A 20,272-nucleotide genomic window follows, 5' to 3' on the forward strand; every position below is an offset into this window, starting at 1 on the left:
CTGGAGAGGTTTTAGTTGGGGGCTGAAGGTGACAGCTAGTGGTGTTCTGTTATTTTCTTTGTTGGGCCTGTCTTGTAGGAGGTGACTTCTGGGTACTCGTCTGGCTCTGTCAATCTGTTTTTTCACTTCAGCAGGTGGGTATTGTAGTTTTAAGAATGCTTGATAGAGATCTTGTAGGTGCTTGTCTCTATCCGAGGGATTGGAGCAAATGCGGTTATATCTTAGGCCTGGTCTACACTAGGCGTTTATGTCGAAGTTAGCGCCGTTACATCGAATTAACCCTGCACCCGTCCACACCGCGAAGGTATTTAGTTCGACATAGAGGTCTCTTTAATTCGACTTCTGTACTCCTCCCCGACGAGGGGAGTAGCGCTAAATTCGACATGGCCATGTCGAATTAGGCTAGGTGTGGATGGAAATCGACGTTAATAGCTCCGGGAGCTATCCCACAGTGCACCACTCTGTTGACGCTCTGGACAGCAGTACGAGCTCGGATGCTCTGACCAGCCACACAGGAAAAGCCCCGGGAAAATTTGAATTTGAATTCCTTTTCCTGTCTGGCCAGTTTGAATCTCATTTCCTGTCTGGACATCGTGGCGAGCTCAGCAGCACTGGCAACGATGCAGAGCTCTCCAGCACTGATGGCAGTGCAAGCTCAGAATAGAAAGAGGGCCCCAGCATGGACTGATCGGGAAGTCTTGGATCTCATCGCTGTGTGGGGCGATGAGTCCGTGCTTTCCGAGCTGCGATCCAAAAGACGGAATGCAAAGATCTATGAGAAGATCTCTAAAGACATGGCAGAGAGAGGATACAGCCGGGATGTAACGCAGTGCCGCGTGAAAATCAAGGAGCTGAGGCAAGGCTACCAGAAGACCAAAGAGGCAAACGGACGCTCCGGATCCCATCCCCAGACATCCCGTTTCTACGAGGCACTGCATTCCATCCTCGGTGCGGCCGCCACCACTACCCCACCACTGACTGTGGACTCTGAGGATGGGATAGTGTCCACGGCCGGATCCTCGGACATGTTAGCGGACGGGGAAGATGAGGAAGGAGATGAGGAGGACGAGGCAGTCGACAGCGCTCACAACGCTGATTTCCCCGACAGCCAGGATCTCTTCATCACCCTTACAGAGATCCCCTACCAACCCTCCCCAGCCGTTACCCCGGACACAGAATCTGGTGAAGGATCATCCAGTAAGTGTTGTAAACATCTAAACATTTATTTGTAACAGAACATGATTATTAACAATGTAAAAAATGGGTTTCTCATGATTACTTTGAATAACTTAACGGTTCAGTCATGGGCAGTGCAAGTATTTCAAAAAAATCTAGCAATGTCCGGTTTTGCATGATTGTCCTGCCCAAGCCGCTCTACTGTGTAGTCCCTGCTACTGCAGCTACAGTAAGATGCGGTCTATATGTCCGGGGATGGAGCAGAAATCCTCCTGGGACATCTCAAGGAAGCTCTCCTGCAGGTAATTTGAAATCCGCTGCATTAGGTTCTTGGGGAGAGCGGCCTTATTGGGTCCTCCGTAGTAGGACACGTTGCCGCGCCACGAGACTAGCAAGTACTCCGGAATCATTGCTTGGCACAGCATGGCGGCATACGGCCCTGGTCTTTGGAGGCTTTCCCGGAGCATTCTCTGTCTGTCGCTCTCAGAGATCCTCATGAGGGTGATGTCGCTCATGAAGACCTGCTTTGAATGAGGTAGGGGAATGTTATTAGTGTTGGCTGGTTTGCAGCCACGCGGTGGAGGCGGGAAAGGGTCAGCCGAAAGGGATCGTTCCCGGGGACAGCCGCGAGGGTGTGGGACAGGAGCAAACTTCCTGCTTGCCGGATTGCTGGCAGCAGGGACCGACATTGATTTCAATGTGAAATGAGGCCATTGCTAATATTAAAGTTTTAAGCTGCCACGAATCTACGGCTTACCATGTCTGCCTGCAACAGAAATTCCGTTGTCCTGACAGGGTTCTCAAAAGTGCTCTGCAAAACCACAGACAGTGAATGCGAAGGCCGAGAATTCGACCTTGTGCTGAGTGCGCATGTGATAGGTGCTGTGCATGGTCCTGTTCACAGAGAAAGACTATGTTCTTTGTTCACAACTACATTTATGTTTCTGAGGAATTCACTCCCTTTTTCCCATTCCCACAGCCCCATCTGCGACTGTCTCACAACCTAGCCTGTCATCACACTCCCAGAGGCTAGGGAGGATTAGGCATAAGAAGAAGAGGACACGGGAGGACATGTTCTCCGAGCTTATAGCCTGCTCCAGAGCACAGGCAGCACAGCAGACCCAGTGGCGGGAGAACTTGTCCCAAATGCACCAAGCCAACATGGATCGGGAGGAGAGGTGGCGTCAGGAAGACCAGCAGGCGACTCAAACCCTGCTTGGACTACTGAGGGAGCAAACGGACACGCTCCGGCGCCTTGTGGATGTTCTGCAGGAACGGAGGCAGGAGGACAGAGCCCCGCTGCAGTCCATCTCTAACCGCCCTCCCCCGCCACCAAGTCCCATACTCCCTTCACCCAAAGTGCACAGAAGGAGAGGCGGCAGAGTCCCTGCTAACTCTCACTGCACCCCTGCAGAGAGCTCGAGCAGCAGAAGGCTCTCAGTCCCCAAAGTTTGACAAGTTCTTTCCTTCCCGCCTGACACAAGCCCCCGTCCAAGTTTCACTTCCCAGTCCCCTGTGTAGTTGTTAATAAAAAATATGTTTCTGTTAACTACTGTTTCCATCATGTTCTTTTGGAGGAGGGGGGGAAAGGGGGTTGGTAATTGGACAGGACAGTCACCTTTGGCAGGGTACATAGTCGGGGGCAGGCACAGCAGCAGGGCACATACATAGTGCAGTGATGCAGTGACTACTTACCCTGGTTAGTCTGGGAGGTTCTTTTCATGTTATGTGGTGGGAGGTGGGTTGCTCTGTGACTTTGTGGCACGGGAGGGCAGTTAGAGATCTGAAGCGGCGGTCCTTAGGCAGGATCACAGAGCCACACAGCAGGGGATCTGTAAGCGTCCCCCCCCGCCACAAAGTCACATAGTACCCCCATACACACAGTCCCTATCAGGAGGGGTGACAGGCTCCGTTGAAAGAACCATCCCACCGCACCGGAGCCTGTCAGTCCTTCAGTTTAGAAGCTGCATTCGCGCGACTACACTACACCCGCTCCGCACCACAGTCTGCGTCCCAGTTTTAAAAAATTCCCGCGAAAACAGTATTACAGAAAACGGTGTGCTTTAACAAAGTAGAACTATTTTTATTTTGAAACGTGTGTTGGAAGTGGGGTGAAGGCTTCTCTGTACACAAAATTAGAAAGTCACAGGTTACCCTGCTCACTCAGGAACTTTGCTTTCAAAGCCTCCCGGATGCACAGCGCTTCCCGCTGGTCTCTTCTAATCGCCCGGCTGTCTGGCTGTGAGTAATCAGCAGCCAGGCTAATTTCCTCAACCTCCCACCCCGCCATAAAGGTCTCCCCCTTGCTCTCACAGAGATTGTGGAGCACACAGCAAGCTGCTATAACAATGGGGATATTGGTTTCGCTGAGATCACAGCGAGTCATCAAGCTTCTCCATCTCCCCTTGAGACGTCCAAAAGCACACTCCACCACCATTCTGCACTTGCTCAGCCGGTAGTTGAAGAGTTCTTTTTCAGTGTCCAGGGCACCTGTATAGGGCTTCATGAGCCAGGGCATTAGCGGGTAGGCTGGGTCCCCGAGGATGACTATAGGCATCTGCACATCCCCAACAGTTATTTTGTGGTCCGGGAAGTAAATACCTTGCTGCAGCCGTCTAAACAGACCAGAGTTCCTGAAAACACGAGCGTCATGAACCTTGCCCGGCCATCCCACGTAGATGTTGGTAAAACGTCCCCTGTGGTCCACCAGTGCTTGCAGCACCATGGAAAAGTAGCCCTTTCTGTTAATGTACTGGCTGGCCTGGTGGTCCGGTGCCAGGATAGGGATGTGAGTTCCATCTATGGCCCCACCGCAGTTTGGGAATCCCATCGCTGCGAAGCCATCTATGATCGCCTCCACGTTTCCCAGGGTCACTACCTTTGGCAGCAGTACATCAACGATTGCCTTGGCTACTTGCATCACAACAACCCCCACGGTAGATTTGCCCACCCCAAACTGGCTCGCGACTGACCGGTAGCTGTCAGGCGTTGCAAGCTTCCAGAGGGCTATGGCCACTCGCTTATGGACAGTCAGGGCTGGTCGCATCCGGGTGTCATTGCGCTTCAGGGCAGGGGACAGCAACTCACAAAGTTCAAGGAAAGTTCCCTTCCGCATGCGGAAGTTTCGCAGCCACTGTGATTCATCCCAGACCTGCAGCACTATGCGGTCCCACCACTCAGTGCTTGTTTCCCGTGCCCAGAATCGCCGTTCCACGGCATCAACATGACCCATTGCCACCGTGATGTCCTCGGCGCTGGGTCCCCTGCTTTCTGAGAGGTCTGTGCTACTCTCACACTTCAGGCCATCACCGCGTTGACGTAGCCTCCTCGCCTGACTTTTCTGCATCTGCCTCAGGGCAACCTGTATGATAAGCTGCGAGGCGTTGAGAGCGGCCACAACTGCAGCGATGGTTGCAGCGGGCTCCATGCTCACAGTGCTGTGGCGTCCGCGCTGTCAATGACTTGAAAAGTGCGCGAAATGATTTCCCGCCGGCGCTTTCAGGGAGGGAGGGAGGGCGGGAGTGAGTGATGGATGGATGACGACAGTTACCCAAAAGCACCCTCGACACATTTTTTTACCCAGAAGGCATTGGTGGCTCGACCCAGAATTCCAATGGGCAGCGGGGACTGCGGGAACTGTGGGATAGCTGCCCACAGTGCACCGCTTCCAATGTCGACGCTTTCCCCGTTAGTGTGGACTCACAAAGTCGAATTACTGTCCTTAGTGTGGACACACACGTTCGACTTTGCAATATCGATTCCAAATATTCGATTTAAGTAAAATCGAACTACTCTCGTAGTGTAGACAAGGCCTCAGACAACATACTCGTGCTTCAGTCTCCCTACAGCTTTCTCAGGCTACAGGGATTAGAAGTGACTGCACTATTAGATACCTTGTGTTGTGGGTGTTAGAATTCACAGTTAAGGCATGCTGTGACTGCCTGAATGGCAAGTGAATTTGCTCAGTTCCACAGCTTCAATTTCCAGTTCTCTAGAGAAGTTCTATTCAGAGTTGGCATGGAACAGGATGATGTGACTTAATCCTAAACCCAGCCATGTGAATCTGAGCACCTCAATCCCAACCCACCAAATTCTCTTTCCATCTCCATTTTGCCATCTAGTCCAATGGCCTATCTCTGATTGTGGCCATTGCAGGATGCTTCTATGGGAGGAAACCACCATAATGCATCTAATTACTGGATTCCCCCATTCAGAGCTTTATTAAGCTTTTCCTAGCTGGAAGTGGCTCTAAAGTACATCACTATGAAGCCTTTTTTTCTACTCTGTTCTTTCCTGGTTAGCACTTTTTTCAGGAACTAATGGGAAAAAAAATCACTATGTGTATTGCATTGTGGTTTTTGCTCCCCCCCCCCCACCCCTTGGTTTTGTTTACAGTGACTAAAGATGACAAGCAGAACATTTATATCCACTTCAGCAAGTATCAGAAATGTTAGTAAAAAAAAAGAGTTGAAAGTATTCAATTAAAACGTATAGCTGTATTCATCTAAATCTGTAACTATCCTGTAGAGAGTAGAGCTCAGAAGGGGGAATTAACTAGAGTTCCTATTAAAGAAGGCATAGATTCCTTTCCTCCATGAGGCATAACACATTCAGGTGCCCACAACTGTTATTCTTGCAAAATTTCACTTCTTAAAAACAAAGACATTTTTGTTTGGGCAAAGTATTGCCAAATTTAAAAAAAATACTGAAACTGGATCCAAATGATTAAGGGGTGGAGCTGCTGCTTCTCAGCTGAGCTATATCCTACAGTATTAAAATACTTCCATATTAGGACTGTCGTGAGGTTTGTGCTCTGCACACCTGTGCTGGCACACTGTATTTAATTATCCTTGTCCAGTCTCTTACACCACATGCTGATTGCTGAGGAGTTCCAACATGCCAGAAATTCCATCCAAATTGTAGGTGATATCTTGGAGATATCAGCATTAGTAAATTCTGTAGAATCTTATAATCCAGTAGTGATATTGTGCATTAGCTTAGCCTATAGAATTCATTTTGTATACATTAAATGTTGCTGGTGATCACCTGCTTTACTTTTAGCCAGAAGCATCTTGGTTACCAAAGAGAGCTCTCCCAAAGCTATCACTGCAGGAACACTACAGCACTACTATATCAGCTTCCTGATGCTCAGTTAGTCAGCTGTAGTTGAGGGGGCTTTGTGCTGGGCAGCCAGATGGCAATGGGTGATGATTTTGGGAGGGAATATTGCTCGGCACTGGGCAACAGAGAAGTCAGGTATGAAGAGATGCTGAATTTCTGATTCTAATGTGTTGTTTCACTAAACATACCATCCTGTCCAATGGCCAAACTTCTTCTGTATGTTAAATCATACCTTTAATAAAATATCCCATGTTAATGTATCTATGTGTGTTTGTTTCCAAAACATTAGCACACATCCCTGCATATTTTTGGTGTATAAATTCATAGTATTTACACATCTGTTGATTTTGAGAGTTAATCTACAGAAAGAGTCTTTCAGGAAGTAAATATTTTCATTGGGAAAAAAAAAGGAATCCCAATAAAAATACAAGGGAACTTATATTCTAAAAGACTGAAATACACCGTCCATCTTTCATTCTTTACAATTGTATTTCTATTTAAAGAGAATAGAGTGGACATATATATAGCCCAAGAATTTACACACTTCCTTTTATTGATTAGTGATTTTGTAGCTAGGACTTAAACATTAATTACTGCTAGCACAGTACCCTCAACTCCCTCATATAAACTATCTATGAGATGGTTGAGTTTTATCAACAAAGCCTGATTTATTAAAGTCCTTACACATTAAGGGCTGTATTTTCAAGAAGATGTGGGGCCAGATTCACTGGTACCCACTGGCTGCTTTTTTCTTAGGAGGAAGCTAACACTTGTTTTGTTTTTCTCCTTTTGCAGAAAGATATATGAGGAAGAGTAAGTATCATGCCAACTTTTTTGTTGTTTTTTTTAGAAAAAAAATCTAAATTATCTCCAGATGTTAAAAATGTTTAAAATTGCATGTATGGAAATGTTCAGAACAAGAGCATCATTTTAGTAAACCAGGTAATCCTGTGTAGCAACAGAAATTAAATTTCTCCTAGACATTCGTGATAAAGTCTTTGACTTTTAATTTTTCCTAATCTATCTGGTTTTCTAATTACTATTGCACCTGCTTTGCAGTATCTTTCAAAACTGGTTTATGAAGCTACTTAATCTGGTTCCCAGTCCTTCCAGCGCCCTTTATTTTATCGCCTCCCTTCAGAACAGATGTATTTCTGTGATTCTAAAGCATGCTTCTCAAAAAAAACAACAGTGCTGTCCTTTGAAACCTAGACTAGCACAGCAAGGTCCAGTGACAGAGATTTGAGCTCTGGATTCAAAACCTCTCTAGACTCTTCTCAGAATAAAATTCTTTCCGAGCTAATGACTGTCTCTCCTGCCTTAAATAAGGCAATAAAGAAGGGTACATTCCTAGACTGTAGTTTTGGGAGACCCACAAGCCCAGGGCCATCAAAATGAAACAAATCTGAAGATATCTTGGGAGAGGAGTGAGAGAAGAAAGTGCTTGAACTGAAAAAAAAAAATTACAATCCTAGGCAAAAATATTAATTCTGATAGAGAAGAGGTAAGGTTATATTGCTCTCCTAAAATTACTCTGCTAAATACCTTATGGGGTAAGTTAAGGCTACAGTCATGGAAAAAAAAAAAAAGCAAATAGTTGCAAGTGTGAGTGTTTGTGTTTATAGCGTGAACTGGCCATACTGACTTGCACTGCACTATCAGAAATTAACATGCACTTTTATCCCTCAAAGAATGTCCAGTAGAAACACTAAATTGTGAGTTTCTCACTGAGTTTAAATCGATCAAGGATTCATAAGCAGTTACCTCTTAGATGCCAAATTGTGCCTGGTCCTTGTGTGGTTGTGATTGTGACAGGTGCAAGGAGCCATTCTCCTGAGCGAGGACCAGACATAACCACAGTCCATGTACTCAGGAATGCTAAGGAATATTGTAGTCTGTGCACTGCAAATACCTTCTCCTGAGGTGTTGCAGTGTCATGCCACCCCTTCCTCAGGATTGTGGTTAAAAACCACCACTGAGCCCTTACCTTGTAGCAATTTGAAGGAGGTTCTGTGGCCTGCAATGTGCAGGAGGTCACACTAGATGATCATGATGGTCCCTTCTGGCCTTAAAATCTGTGAGCCTGTAAAAAGGATTGTTTCAATGGGATCCATTGCTTCTTCTTCCATTCCTGCTCTACACAACTGGTTTATCCTGATTTAGAAAGTACACTGGTGTTTACCCCAAGCATCTCTGAGGTCATTGGAACTGTGAGTCTACAGATTGCTTTTCACTGTAGTATAAACGGGAAAACATCGTCTTCAGTGTCAAAGCATACGACACTTAGCCATCAGTTGGATGGGTTACTCCAGCTGGACAATCAAATCTAACCGAATTCTGTGCTTATTTATACCTGTGCAACCTCATTGAGTTCACTGATGTTGCATAGGTGTAAGTGACAGCAGAATATGGGTCATAATGATTTATTTGCCCTGTAGATTTTGTGAAACAGTGAATTTGCACACACAAAAATAATGTTTAAGTAACATTACAAGTTATGACAAACACACACAGCAATAACTTAATGTGACCCCAACTCCACCTTAACACGTTTTCTGCTAGTGTGTTCCACAATGGAATTATATATTTCATAAAGAGAGCATGCCAGACTTAACATTGAATAGTATATTTTTTCCTAGTTTGCCACCATGACTATTTAGACGCATGTATCCATAGCCCCACCCATCTGTGACTTTATTTTGTTGCATGCAGTGCAGAGGGGTGTGCAGTGGAACCTGATGCAGTTAAACCAGCTGTGTTTACATGACTGCAAAGCAACAGCAATGATTTGCAATGAGATTACTGCAGCTACTTATGGCACTAAACTACTTGCTAAATTCAGGATAAGACTGGGTGGCTACAGTGGCATTACAAATGAATTATTAGCTTAATTTTCTGCACAAAAGATGTCACAAGTCGTTACACATCTGTTTAAATTGTGTGGCAATGCAGTGTTCTGATTGGCTGCAGTGTATTCTAAAGGGGTGTATTAGAAACAGGACTAATCTAGGGAGAGTGGTTATCGTAAAATAATCTTACTGAGTAGAATTAGATGAGTTGAACTTCGTGGCATTTTGTGCCGCAGGGAGTCATCATCTCGCAACAAACCTACTATCTTTCAAACCATATTGCTAGACTGTGTCATGCAGATATGTGAACAGAGGGCTGTTTATCACTTGGGCGGCTGTCCAAAGTGCAACTGTATGGAGAGAAGACACTTGAAGATTTCGATTCATGAGGCAGCTTTTAAAAGATTTGCATTCATGGGGCTTTTCAGGGAAAACAATAACAATTTAAGATTATTTTTATTCCTGCTGCCAGAAGCTAAAAGAAGGGAAAACAGCTTTATATTTGATGCAGGATAGATGGGGAGGAGGAAGAGAAAAGAGAAATGATGAAAAGGTTTGGGGACATCAAGAGGCTTTAAAGAGCATTTACTGTTAAAACTCCTTTTTTCATGCAGGACTTTTTATACTGAGTGCCTGTGCGTGAGAGATGGCTTAAATATGCAGATGCCTCTTCTCCAAAGCATCCAAATCATGACTTAATTAGTCAACAGTGCTCCAGTATATTTTTATAAGTGGAAGCCAAAGTTCGTTCTTTCTTTCTTTCTTTCTTTCTTTCTTTCTTTCTTTCTTTCTCATCAGCTGGGTTTATGGCTGAACACAACAAAAGTTGACAGTTTGTAATATTCAGTGGGTATTCCCTCTATGTTCCTTTTATTTTCCATTAACCCGGTCCCTCCCCGTGCTCAGACATTCTGGCTCACCTCTCATTAAATTTCACATAGTTAATCTCAGAACTTTTTTCCTTCCAGAAATTCTTTCTTTAGGATATAATGGAAGCACTGCTCTGTGTTTCTGTCATAAAAAGCTGCATTACAGTCAGGGCTCCTGTCTTCTTCACACTATTATCAATAGCTCCCTTCTTTCTTTAAAGTGCAGACCTACAAGAAGGTCCCCAGCAGTTTATACGTGATTGCTACCAACATGGGGTTGTAGCAGAGTTTCCCAGTGTGTCCAGAAATTTCTTTCCTTCTCTTTCTCTCTGGAAACACTGTCACTGTCATGAGTGAAGAGGCAAACAGGCCCTTTTTACCCACGTGCTGCAGAGGAAGCAAATTACCCCAATATCTTTCCATGAAAGAACCTGCAGAAAGAGGTGGGAGCAGGGCTTTAGAATGTTTGCCACTTGGTGGGGATGGATTGTGTGGGAAAGGAGGGAGTCACAGCATGATAGGAGTGGGGTCAAGAGCTCCAGATGGCTTGGATAAGCTTGGGGTAAACATCCAAACTGGAGAATCCAGACCAAATTTTGAATCCTTTCCAAATTTGTCCATCGCTAGCTGTAATCCACCAATCAGCAACCAAAGCTACTAGTATCGACCCTGTCACTTCTGCAGCAGAAAGCATAACAAAGGACTGTGGTTACAGAGGCAAGCTCAGTGGTGTAAGGTACACAACAGTTAGTGGGTGTAAATAAGGAACTTTGAGCTGATGTCACTTTCACACTGAGGTGCCGAAATGAGGTGTAATACGCATACTTTAATACATTCTTTTTGTTAGTTATTTTTCCTACTGCATCCCTCTCTCCCAGGCTAGGTGTGTAAAGTGTGCCATACAGACTCCTTTAGCCTCAGTGGGCCAAATTCAGAGGTCATGTAGAAATTATATGTAAGTAAGTAGATGTGAGTCTAAGAAAGTCTAAGCTCGTGTAACTTTCATACTGAGGGAGCCAGAAAAAGTTTTCAATTTACCCCAACCCAGACTCCTCACTAAATGTGTTTCCTAATTGTTCTATTTAAATGGGAATTGCACCTGTGTAACTGAATGCAAAACGACAGGTTTCAGAGTAGCAAAACAAGGCCCCAGTTTTGACATCTTCAGTAATTAAAAACTCAACTGTAGATTTTAAAAGGTAATAACTTCACTGACTAGATAGGACTAATGCATTTTTTTCTTCAGGGGGTTGCCATTTTACATGACAGTTCTGTTTGTTTGTATAAATAATAGAGGAAAACCAAATTTAATGGACATGGGATCCCTGATGATCAAACCAATACAGCGTGTGATGAAATACCCTTTGTTACTGTGCGAGCTCTTGAATTCGACTCCTGCTTCCCACCCTGACCACAAGGCACTGCAAGATGCCTTTGCTGCTGTGAAAGACATTAATGTGAACATCAATGAACTTAAAAGAAGGAAAGACTTAGGTAGGGAACAGAGATGGTATATTCTTTTCTCCTATTAATTGTATTCATACATTGTAGCTTTTGGCTGGTGATTATGGGAGATGGTTTCAGCTCCAATTATGTTACCAAGGATATTGTTTTCTGGCTTTATCTGGGCTACAAAACCTGCTGGGTTTTGAGATACATAACTGGTGTATAGACTGCATTGTAGTCTCAAATTTAGAAACAAACATCCAGGTTGGATCACTAGGGATGTAAATTTCAAAAATGTGAAAATGAAGATAGTTCAGTATTGCATATAATACATTATACTAATGTCAGTGATGCTCCTGCAAACATTAATAATAATTAATAAATAAAAAAAATTTTAAAGATCTGCCATATTTAAGCCTTAACTTTACTACCTCTTTCCAGCATTTTCACACACGATTACAGCAAGGGATATCAAAGTCTCTTGTCTCAAATGGTCTTATATTAGAGTGCAGAGCTGTGTTAGAGCCCTATGAATACAGATTATTAATGTTGTGAAATTCTCTGTCTACAGTGTTGAAGTATAAGAAGAATGATGAAGAAGAATCTCTTAAAGAGAAGTTTTCCAGACTGAATATTCACTCCATTAGCAAGAAATCCAAGAGGGTTACTAGCCATCTGAAAATTCTGACAGGGGGAGAGCCTCAGGTACTTAGTCAGCCATTTGCAAATTTGCATTGAGGACTTCATAATGTTACTTGTTTTACGGTATTTATCATGTAATTTTCCGTATGTCGCATCAAAGATGAAAAGATATTATGACCCTAGATTGAAAGGAAAACCTTTCAATGTGTCCTCCATCTTTTCTTTTGGATCTAGCCTTTTCTACAAATCTCTGACCTGCAGCAAAGAGGTACTGGTCAGCAATTCTCAACAAAATGAATATGCAAGTCAACGCTCAATAGATGGGTTGGTAGAAGATATTGTAGGTGCAGGATAGCTACAGAGGGCATTTTCTGTGCATTTTATTCAGCGTCATTCAGATCCTAGTACACTAGGATCATCAAACAAGACTTATATGCTGATTAGTATGGGCAATGTGTTTTCCCCTACATGCATAAGAACCTTTGACTGTCAAAATGATTAGATGACTACACATTTTTTAAAATAAATCTGCTGCAGTGTGTTGAATGCAAAGAATTAAAACACTACTTTATTGTTCCATTGCCCTAATTAAATAATTATTGGTTTATTGGGAAAAAAATTTCAAAAGCACCTAAGCCATTTCGGAGGCTAAGTCCCATTGACTTTCACTGAGACTTAGGCTCCTAAGTGACTTATTTGCCTTTGAAAATGTTATCCCAATAAATAATTTAATTAGGGCAATGAAAATATAAAGAAGTGTTTTAATTTTTCACTTAAGCCCCATTTTCAAATGTATCTTAGGTGCTTCAGACATTGTGTCTCAATGAAAGTCAATGGGACTTAACCTCCTAAATGCGTGAGTTGCTTTTGAACATTTTATCCTGTATACTTTACTATGATTGCTTATCCAAGAACATTTGACCTTTGAAAGGTTACCTGCAGCCTTGTGCTTTTTTTCTGTTTCTTTTTGAGGAGTCGTTTCTCCCTCCCCACTCCCTGCACCTCCCCATTCTCAATTTTTTTTTTAACATTAGAAATTCAGATTTACTTCTGTTTTTCCTAGAAGGCTCCATGGCAGACTGGGGGATTAATAGGATTATGATATCTGAGATACAGTGGCATCTGACTGAGAGGGGAAATGATTTTTATTCAGTCTGTTAGAACTATTTACTATTTGTTTTTGTTAACACTTTTTGAATTCTAAAAACTTGAGAATCACTTTGGAAAAAAGATGCCTTTGTTAAAGATTCAGCATTCCCTCTCCTATAATTGGAAGCTGAGAAAGCTCATGACGCACATCTCTGAGTCTTTCAGTGACTCTGACAGTGAAAGCAGTGAAGACTAGACTTGACATTTCTCATATTTCTAAGGTAAAAAGCAAGCAGAAAGGAAGAATTAAAAAAAATAAAATTTAGGCTTTCTTTATATACCATAAAGAAGTAAAACAACCCCTTTGGAGATAATGGGACTGTAACATGTACAGGGCTGCACAGTGCTACAGAAATAATAGCAACAAAATTTCTGCACAGGCAGTAGTTGCCCACATCTGCATTAGGGAGCACTGGAGGAAGCACTGCTATGATGTGAAAAGACTTATGTTGTTACCTATTATTTCTTGCCCAAATTGTGTAAACATAAAAAAGGAGGGGTTCATTGATAAACATAGATGTGCCTACAATTAAATAACTTCATGCTACCTTAATGCTCTGCAAAACTCAAACTCTTTATCAGACACATTCCAGTATCCTTGTTTTTTCCTCTCTTTAGACCTGATAATTGTAGGTGGGTTTGGAAGAGTTACTTCAGTACAGTAATCCAGCTTCACAGAGAGGAATTCATGGGCTTTTCTTTAGATTTTTCTAGCAGACCTCTAGCCATTCCTTTCATTAGTTCACTGCTGCCCTAACCATCATGTAAACATCTATTTCAGGTAAAAGACCAGACCTTTAATAAGGAGGAAAAGCTATTTAGAAGTTTAGAAAAGACTGTGAAATTTTGCGTGAAGAATATTTCATTCTCCCTACAACATCTACAGGTGGGTATATCACACACCCACACCTCTATGAGCTATGCACACATAAAACATATATGTGAACAGTTTAACACACACTTTTCACAGTGTCATATAATACCAAATCCTAAATGGCCCTGTAAATATGCATACAACCCAAAATGCAGCAGAAATGAACAAAGGTGAATTTCACATTTTCTGAGTAAGCCCTAATGGTGTGGAATAATCTGCTAAATTGAATGGAGATAACCCTGTTCCTTGAGAAATGTACAATAAAACACGGGATAATATATCATAGGATACAATCTTGCACTGGTAAGGGATGGAATAGATAACCAAAGCGATGAATATTATTGCAGGGTTTGCATGAACAAGTATACTGTATTACAGCAAATTATCAATCTATTTTAATTTTCCCACCTTATTCCTTTCTAGGATTCCATGCTTCTAGCTGCACAGAATATAACTGAACTACAAGGTATTTTACACCACAAAGATGATGAAGACAATGGCTGTTCAAAAATGCTGAATAGCATTGGAAACCCCTGTGAAGGCTTTGTAAGTTCATGAAACATGCCAATATCACACAGCTATCAGCATGTATGAGCTGTGGGTCATACATACAAATATGAAGGGAAAAGAGCAGAAAAAAGTAGGTCTCCATTAAAAATACTGAGAAAAATATAACTTTTCACTTAAGTTTCTGTAGGAAATAAGATACGTTACAAAAATTCATGTCAGTTTAAGTACAATGTAAGCTGGATCAGGCCTCTGCTTAAACTAGCAGTGTTGCCAACTCACACAATTTTATCATTAGTCTTATGATATCTGGTGTTTACTTAAAGCCCCAGCTCCTGGAATCATATGAATATGTGGGAATTGCAGCTTTTCTTTTCTTTTCTTTTCTTTTCTTTTCTTTTCTTTTCTTTTCTATCCCTGGTGGTTGCAGAGAAAAAGATTGAAAACATGAGCTCTAACGTTTAAAGGCAAATAAAAAAGAACCCAATATATATAATTTTTAACTCTCATGACTTTTGGGGTCTGACTTGTGATTTTTGAACTGCTGGGATTGGCAGTACAAGCTAAGCTTCAGGCTGGAGTACATCTTTCAAGGTAGGGAAAACGTCTGCCTGAACCAGGCTTTCAAGCTAAACTAACATTTTCAAGCAAGGGGCAAATTTTATATCTCCTTACTCTTACACCTCCTAAACTCCAGCCCACCAGTTTCCCTCCACCTAACTCAAAATGGAGTCCCTGTACTAACAGCAAATACTCTCAGTGACAAATCACTCAATCCCAACCAAAGAAAGGACTACTAGTTATATTTTTTTACTAAAAGATAAGCTGTTCCATTCCAAAACCAAACCACCAAAATGGGGTCTGTAACTGCAATTCTACTTCCTTTCTAATTCCACCATTTAAAATAATTGCATCATTTAAAAGTATATTTTAAAAAATAAATAAAATGAATATAGTGAAGAAAGGAACACAGGAATCGCCATTCTGGCTTATCACAATGGTCCACTGAGTGCAGTAGGTTTTGCAATAGTGGCGGGTATGAGATGTTTCAGAAGAAGGCACAGGAATCGCCTTAGTGGACAATTATGGCATAACCTATGCATAGGGGAAGTTTCTGCTTAACCTCAGTAGGTTAGAAGTTGGGCTCATGACCTGAAGCATGAACGTTTATATCCCTTCAAAAAAATTTTTATCTTATGTACTATAACTGTAAACGTTTACAATATCCATACAGATATATTTTCCTTCATTTAATCCTAGTAGGAGTTTGGCAACAAGGATATCTAGAGCAATAAGTTCCAAGGATTAATTATGCATTAGGTAAAAGGGTATTTCCTTTTATGAGTTTGAAACTGCTGCCTTTCAGTTTAAATAGCCCTGTGCTTTTGTATTGTGACAGTAGGTAAATAGAAGTGCCTGATTTACCTTCTTTATCCCATTCATTATTTTGTATACCTGAATATGTTCCCTTTTATTTATCTCCTTTGAGAACTAAACAGTCCTAGCCTTTTCAATGTCTCCTTATATGGAAGTTTTTCTATGCCTGTAATCATTTTTGTTGCCTGTCTCTGAACCACTTCTATTACTGTTATATCTATTTTTGAGGTAGTCTGACCAGAACTGAATGCAGTAAACCAAGCAAGGGCATATCACTGACTTATATGTTGGAATTACAATATTTTCAATCCAATTCGTTATACATCCTAACATTTTGTTTGCACTTTTGACCACCATTTCACCAGGAGCACAGATTTTTATTGTGCTGTTTCATGTTTTTTTCTTGAGTACTTATAGTTGAGAACCCAGCTATCGAGATGAATAATTTAAATTATTTCTTTCCAGGTGCATTACCTTGCATTTGTCAATACTGAATCATCTCCCTAGCCCTCTTAGTTAGGGACAAATCAAGAATAGCCTCTCCTTTCCTGTGCTCCAGAACCAACAGTTCCAATAAACAACTGATTAAGGTGCTGAAAAATTGTTTACCTAAGTATTTGTCATAGGTGCCAGCTTTTCACATGAAAATGGAAAGCTTTCTCCACAGAACAATTATATATCAAAGGCAGTACCAATGTGAAACTACCACTGTACATCAGTCCTCACCTTGAGGGACCACTCCTGGAGATGATGGACATACAGCCTTTTGCAGCAATGGTTTTTGTTATGCAGGAGCCTTCCTTCTTGTTAGTGGACTGAGTCTAGCAATTAATTTCACAAAACTATCCAGCAGCCTTTAGAATCTAGATGGTAATGAGTATCAGTCACTAGCAGTCTGTGTTGGATGTGAACCAATGACCTATAGGTGAAACAATCTTTAAGCCTGATATTAATCTCTTGAGCAATCCAGATACCCATAGGCATGGTTTTTAAAAAACATATATATATTTTATTTAGCCACCAGTACTGTGAATTTATGACTCACTTTCAGTAAACTAAAGGAAACCTTACAAGAAAGCATACCACATTTTAATCAACTCAAATCTTTCTATCTGTCTGTGTAGGCATTTATACTGCATCATCAGGATATTAGACCTATCCTCAGCAAAGTGGTTGTTCCTTTATTTTATTCGGTGGGAAAGACTGCCATTTAATTGAGATTGCACTGCCTCATGCCTCGGATGGTCCTTCCCAGTTTAAAGGTCCCGGTCCCAGTGAAGCTTCACAATATTTATACTGTGGCTAGCACAGGGGCCTGGAGGCAGGAATTCCTGCTTTCTGATCCCAGCTCTAACACTCATCCTTTGTGTGCCCATTTAACTTGTCTGTGCCTCAGTTTCCCCATGAGGATAATAATAAAGCCCTGTGCAGTTAGAATTGTTACTAGGCTGTCTGGGAGTGCTGTTGGGCTTAATTAGTTCCTGTCGGAAAGCAATGTGAGTGCTACAAATGGGTGAATGCAGTATTATTATTTTTGCTTTGTTTTTAACTTTAGAACATAATTGTAAGTGCTACAAATGGGAGAATGAAGTATTATTTGTTGGACTGATTTTTTGCTTTGTTTTCCCTTTCCCAGGTGGATCAATTGGAAAAGCTGGTTTTGACTCCACTCTCAGCTCTACAAACCTTGTTTCCAGGCCCCCAGAAGCTTATCCAGAAGCGTTATGACAAGTTGCTGGATTACAATGGCTACCTTGAAAGGTCAGCAGGAGATGAACTGAATCTGGCAAAGAAGGACTATGAGGCTCTCAATGCACAGCTCGTGGAGGAACTTCAGGTGTTCAACAGGACAGCTAAGAAGATTGTGATGAACTGTCTGCATTGCTTCAGCACTCTCCTCAGGGACATGATGTCCTCAGCATTTCAGTCCTATTCGACCATTGTGGTGCCTGTTCCGGTGAGCAGACTATCTGTGTGCACGTGTATGTATGGTATTTGGCCAGAGGTACTTAAAAACCCACTGTCTGTTCTGGTGATCACAGTGGATATTTTTTTCACATTTCATGTCCTTCACCCATGTCTGCTTTGAGCTTTTTTTGTTGTTGCTGTTCCTCCAGTAGTAGCAATGGTAGGAGTCAGCAGTTGCTAGCATTTTAACCCCTGTATTATTTACCGCTGCCCTGAGCAATGTTAGATAACCCACTAGGAAGAATGCCAGCAGCCACTGGAATCCCTTCTACACATGTGCTCCCACCACTAATACTGGTGGAGCCGTGGCGTGTTAGCAATGGTAGGACAATGCTGTTGTCACAAAAGCCTACTGCAGACACCTCCTTCGGAGTAAGGAACAGCTTTCTGGTTTGGCTACAATATCAACATTTTAAATATTTTGAGGTGTATTTAGACAGTGCCCGCCTGAGCTGCATGGAAGTGTATTGGTTTGCATAACATCCTATTCACACACAGCATTAATCATAACTCTAAGATATGGAGCCAACACTCCATCTAAATATAATGACTGAGTTAGGGTGAATATCAAACAATGCTAGAGTTTTGTTGTATTTCCCCCCCGAGAGGAAATAAGTCATCTCCTTGACTCAGGGTATGTCTTCACTACCGGCCGGATTAGCAGGCAGTGATCGATCCAGCAGGGATTGATTTATTGCCTCTAGTCTAGACACGATAAATCAATCCCCGAGCGCTCTCCCGTCGACTCTTGTACTCCAGCTCGGCGAGAGGCACAGGCGGAGTTGACGGGGGAGCGGCAGCAGTCGACTCACCGTGGTGAAGACACCACATTAAGTCAATCTAAGTATGTGGACTTCAGCTACGTTATTCACATAGCTGACATTGCATAATTTAGATCGATCCCCCCCAGTGTAGACCAGAGAGAGTCCGAAGGGTGTCCCCACAGTTCCAACCCCCTACACTCTGAAGAAGCCATGTTCTCCTGGCTGACATCTAGACAAGTTTCCACACCACTCCTTAGTAAGCCATAGAGGTTACCTTTGGGTGCTGCACTGCACTCCCTCCAGGGGAGGATCAGGCTATTTCCCAGCCCCTGTTAGAAGTGAGAATCCATGCAAGGGTTCAACACAGAGCTTTGCAGTTTAAGGGGAAAGTGAGGAATTTTCTATATGAGGAATTTTCACCAGTATAACTTGAATTAACTTTTACATTGATATAACAAACCAGTGCAAAAGACAGTGTGGACACACTTATTTCATTAGAAGAGTGGCTTATTCCATTTAGCTTAAATCAATTAGAAAACAGATTTAATTGAACCAAAATAAGCCTTCCACACCAGGTTAAATACATCAGTATAAATTCACACTTTAAGCTATCCTTGAGCAACTTCCTCCTGTAGACAAGCCCTATATTATTAAAGAGGGCTTTATGTTTTTGGGAAAGCTGTGTATACCAGGCATTGTTTTCAGTGGGGATTTTCCCAGTGTCACTTTTAAGTTCTCCTGTTTACATCATGTTTCAAATTAGGGATGGGCCTGAGCCAAACTCACAGATCCAACACCACAGGGGCAAGTTAAACTGACATGACGAGTTTAAATCGTATCGAGTTAAATAGATACTGGTTTTTAAACTGATTGAAAGTAAACTGATAGCACTTCTGTGTATAGACAAGCCCTAAACAGCAATGATGTTAAGATCACGCCTTCTTTTATATCTGCCTGATGCCTAGCTCCTTGTGGGCACTACCAGAAACCATAATAACAACAACTCAGATTTCATGAGTCCTAGTGCTTGATCCACTAGATTAGAGCTACTGTTCCTTACCTCCCTATCCTAGCTAATGTACATGAGATCTAATCTTCCTATTTGCAGCTGTCTTCTTCAAGTATCTGTGAAGTACAAAATCAGGTGTTGGAAGGGTTTCACAATCTAAATTTTGTAAAAGAAAACAGCAGTGCAACATTTATTGAGAGAAAACTGAGCTTTGAAAAGAAGAAACCTGCTCCTATTCAGGTGAGTATCATGCCTCTGTCAGTGAAAATTTAACATGTGTCAAATGCATCATATTTTGATTCTCCTGGGGCCTGGGCATTGATTTGCCACACAGAGTTTAGGGCCAGAAGGGACCACCAGATGATCTAGTCTGACCTCCTAAATGGGGATCCAAGCTTGCTCCCTGGCTTTTGGGGCCTGAGTTTAAACCTCAATTCCTGGGATGAGAGTGCTACAGTGACCAGTTACTCTTTGGTGATTTTCAATTGTCTTTTCGTTACCTTTGCTTTTTGTCACGTAAT

The 20,272-nt window shown here is 42.3% G+C and overlaps 1 protein-coding gene across 1 annotated transcript in view; it reads left to right on the forward strand.

Annotated features, from left to right (window-relative positions):
- The window catches only part of ARHGEF38 (Rho guanine nucleotide exchange factor 38), a 61,791-nt gene that overhangs the window by 29,268 nt on the left and 12,251 nt on the right, over positions 1-20,272 (forward strand). Inside the window, exons 3-9 of the mRNA XM_034771431.1 lie at positions 7,093-7,110; positions 11,310-11,509; positions 12,033-12,166; positions 14,034-14,138; positions 14,550-14,672; positions 17,647-17,967; positions 19,851-19,991. Coding sequence (XP_034627322.1) covers positions 7,093-7,110; positions 11,310-11,509; positions 12,033-12,166; positions 14,034-14,138; positions 14,550-14,672; positions 17,647-17,967; positions 19,851-19,991 — 1,042 coding nt within the window. The remainder of the gene's footprint in view (positions 1-7,092; positions 7,111-11,309; positions 11,510-12,032; positions 12,167-14,033; positions 14,139-14,549; positions 14,673-17,646; positions 17,968-19,850; positions 19,992-20,272) is intronic.

The sequence above is a fragment of the Trachemys scripta genome, chromosome 5 (assembly GCF_013100865.1).
Source record: "Trachemys scripta elegans isolate TJP31775 chromosome 5, CAS_Tse_1.0, whole genome shotgun sequence".
NCBI lineage: Eukaryota > Metazoa > Chordata > Testudines > Emydidae > Trachemys > Trachemys scripta.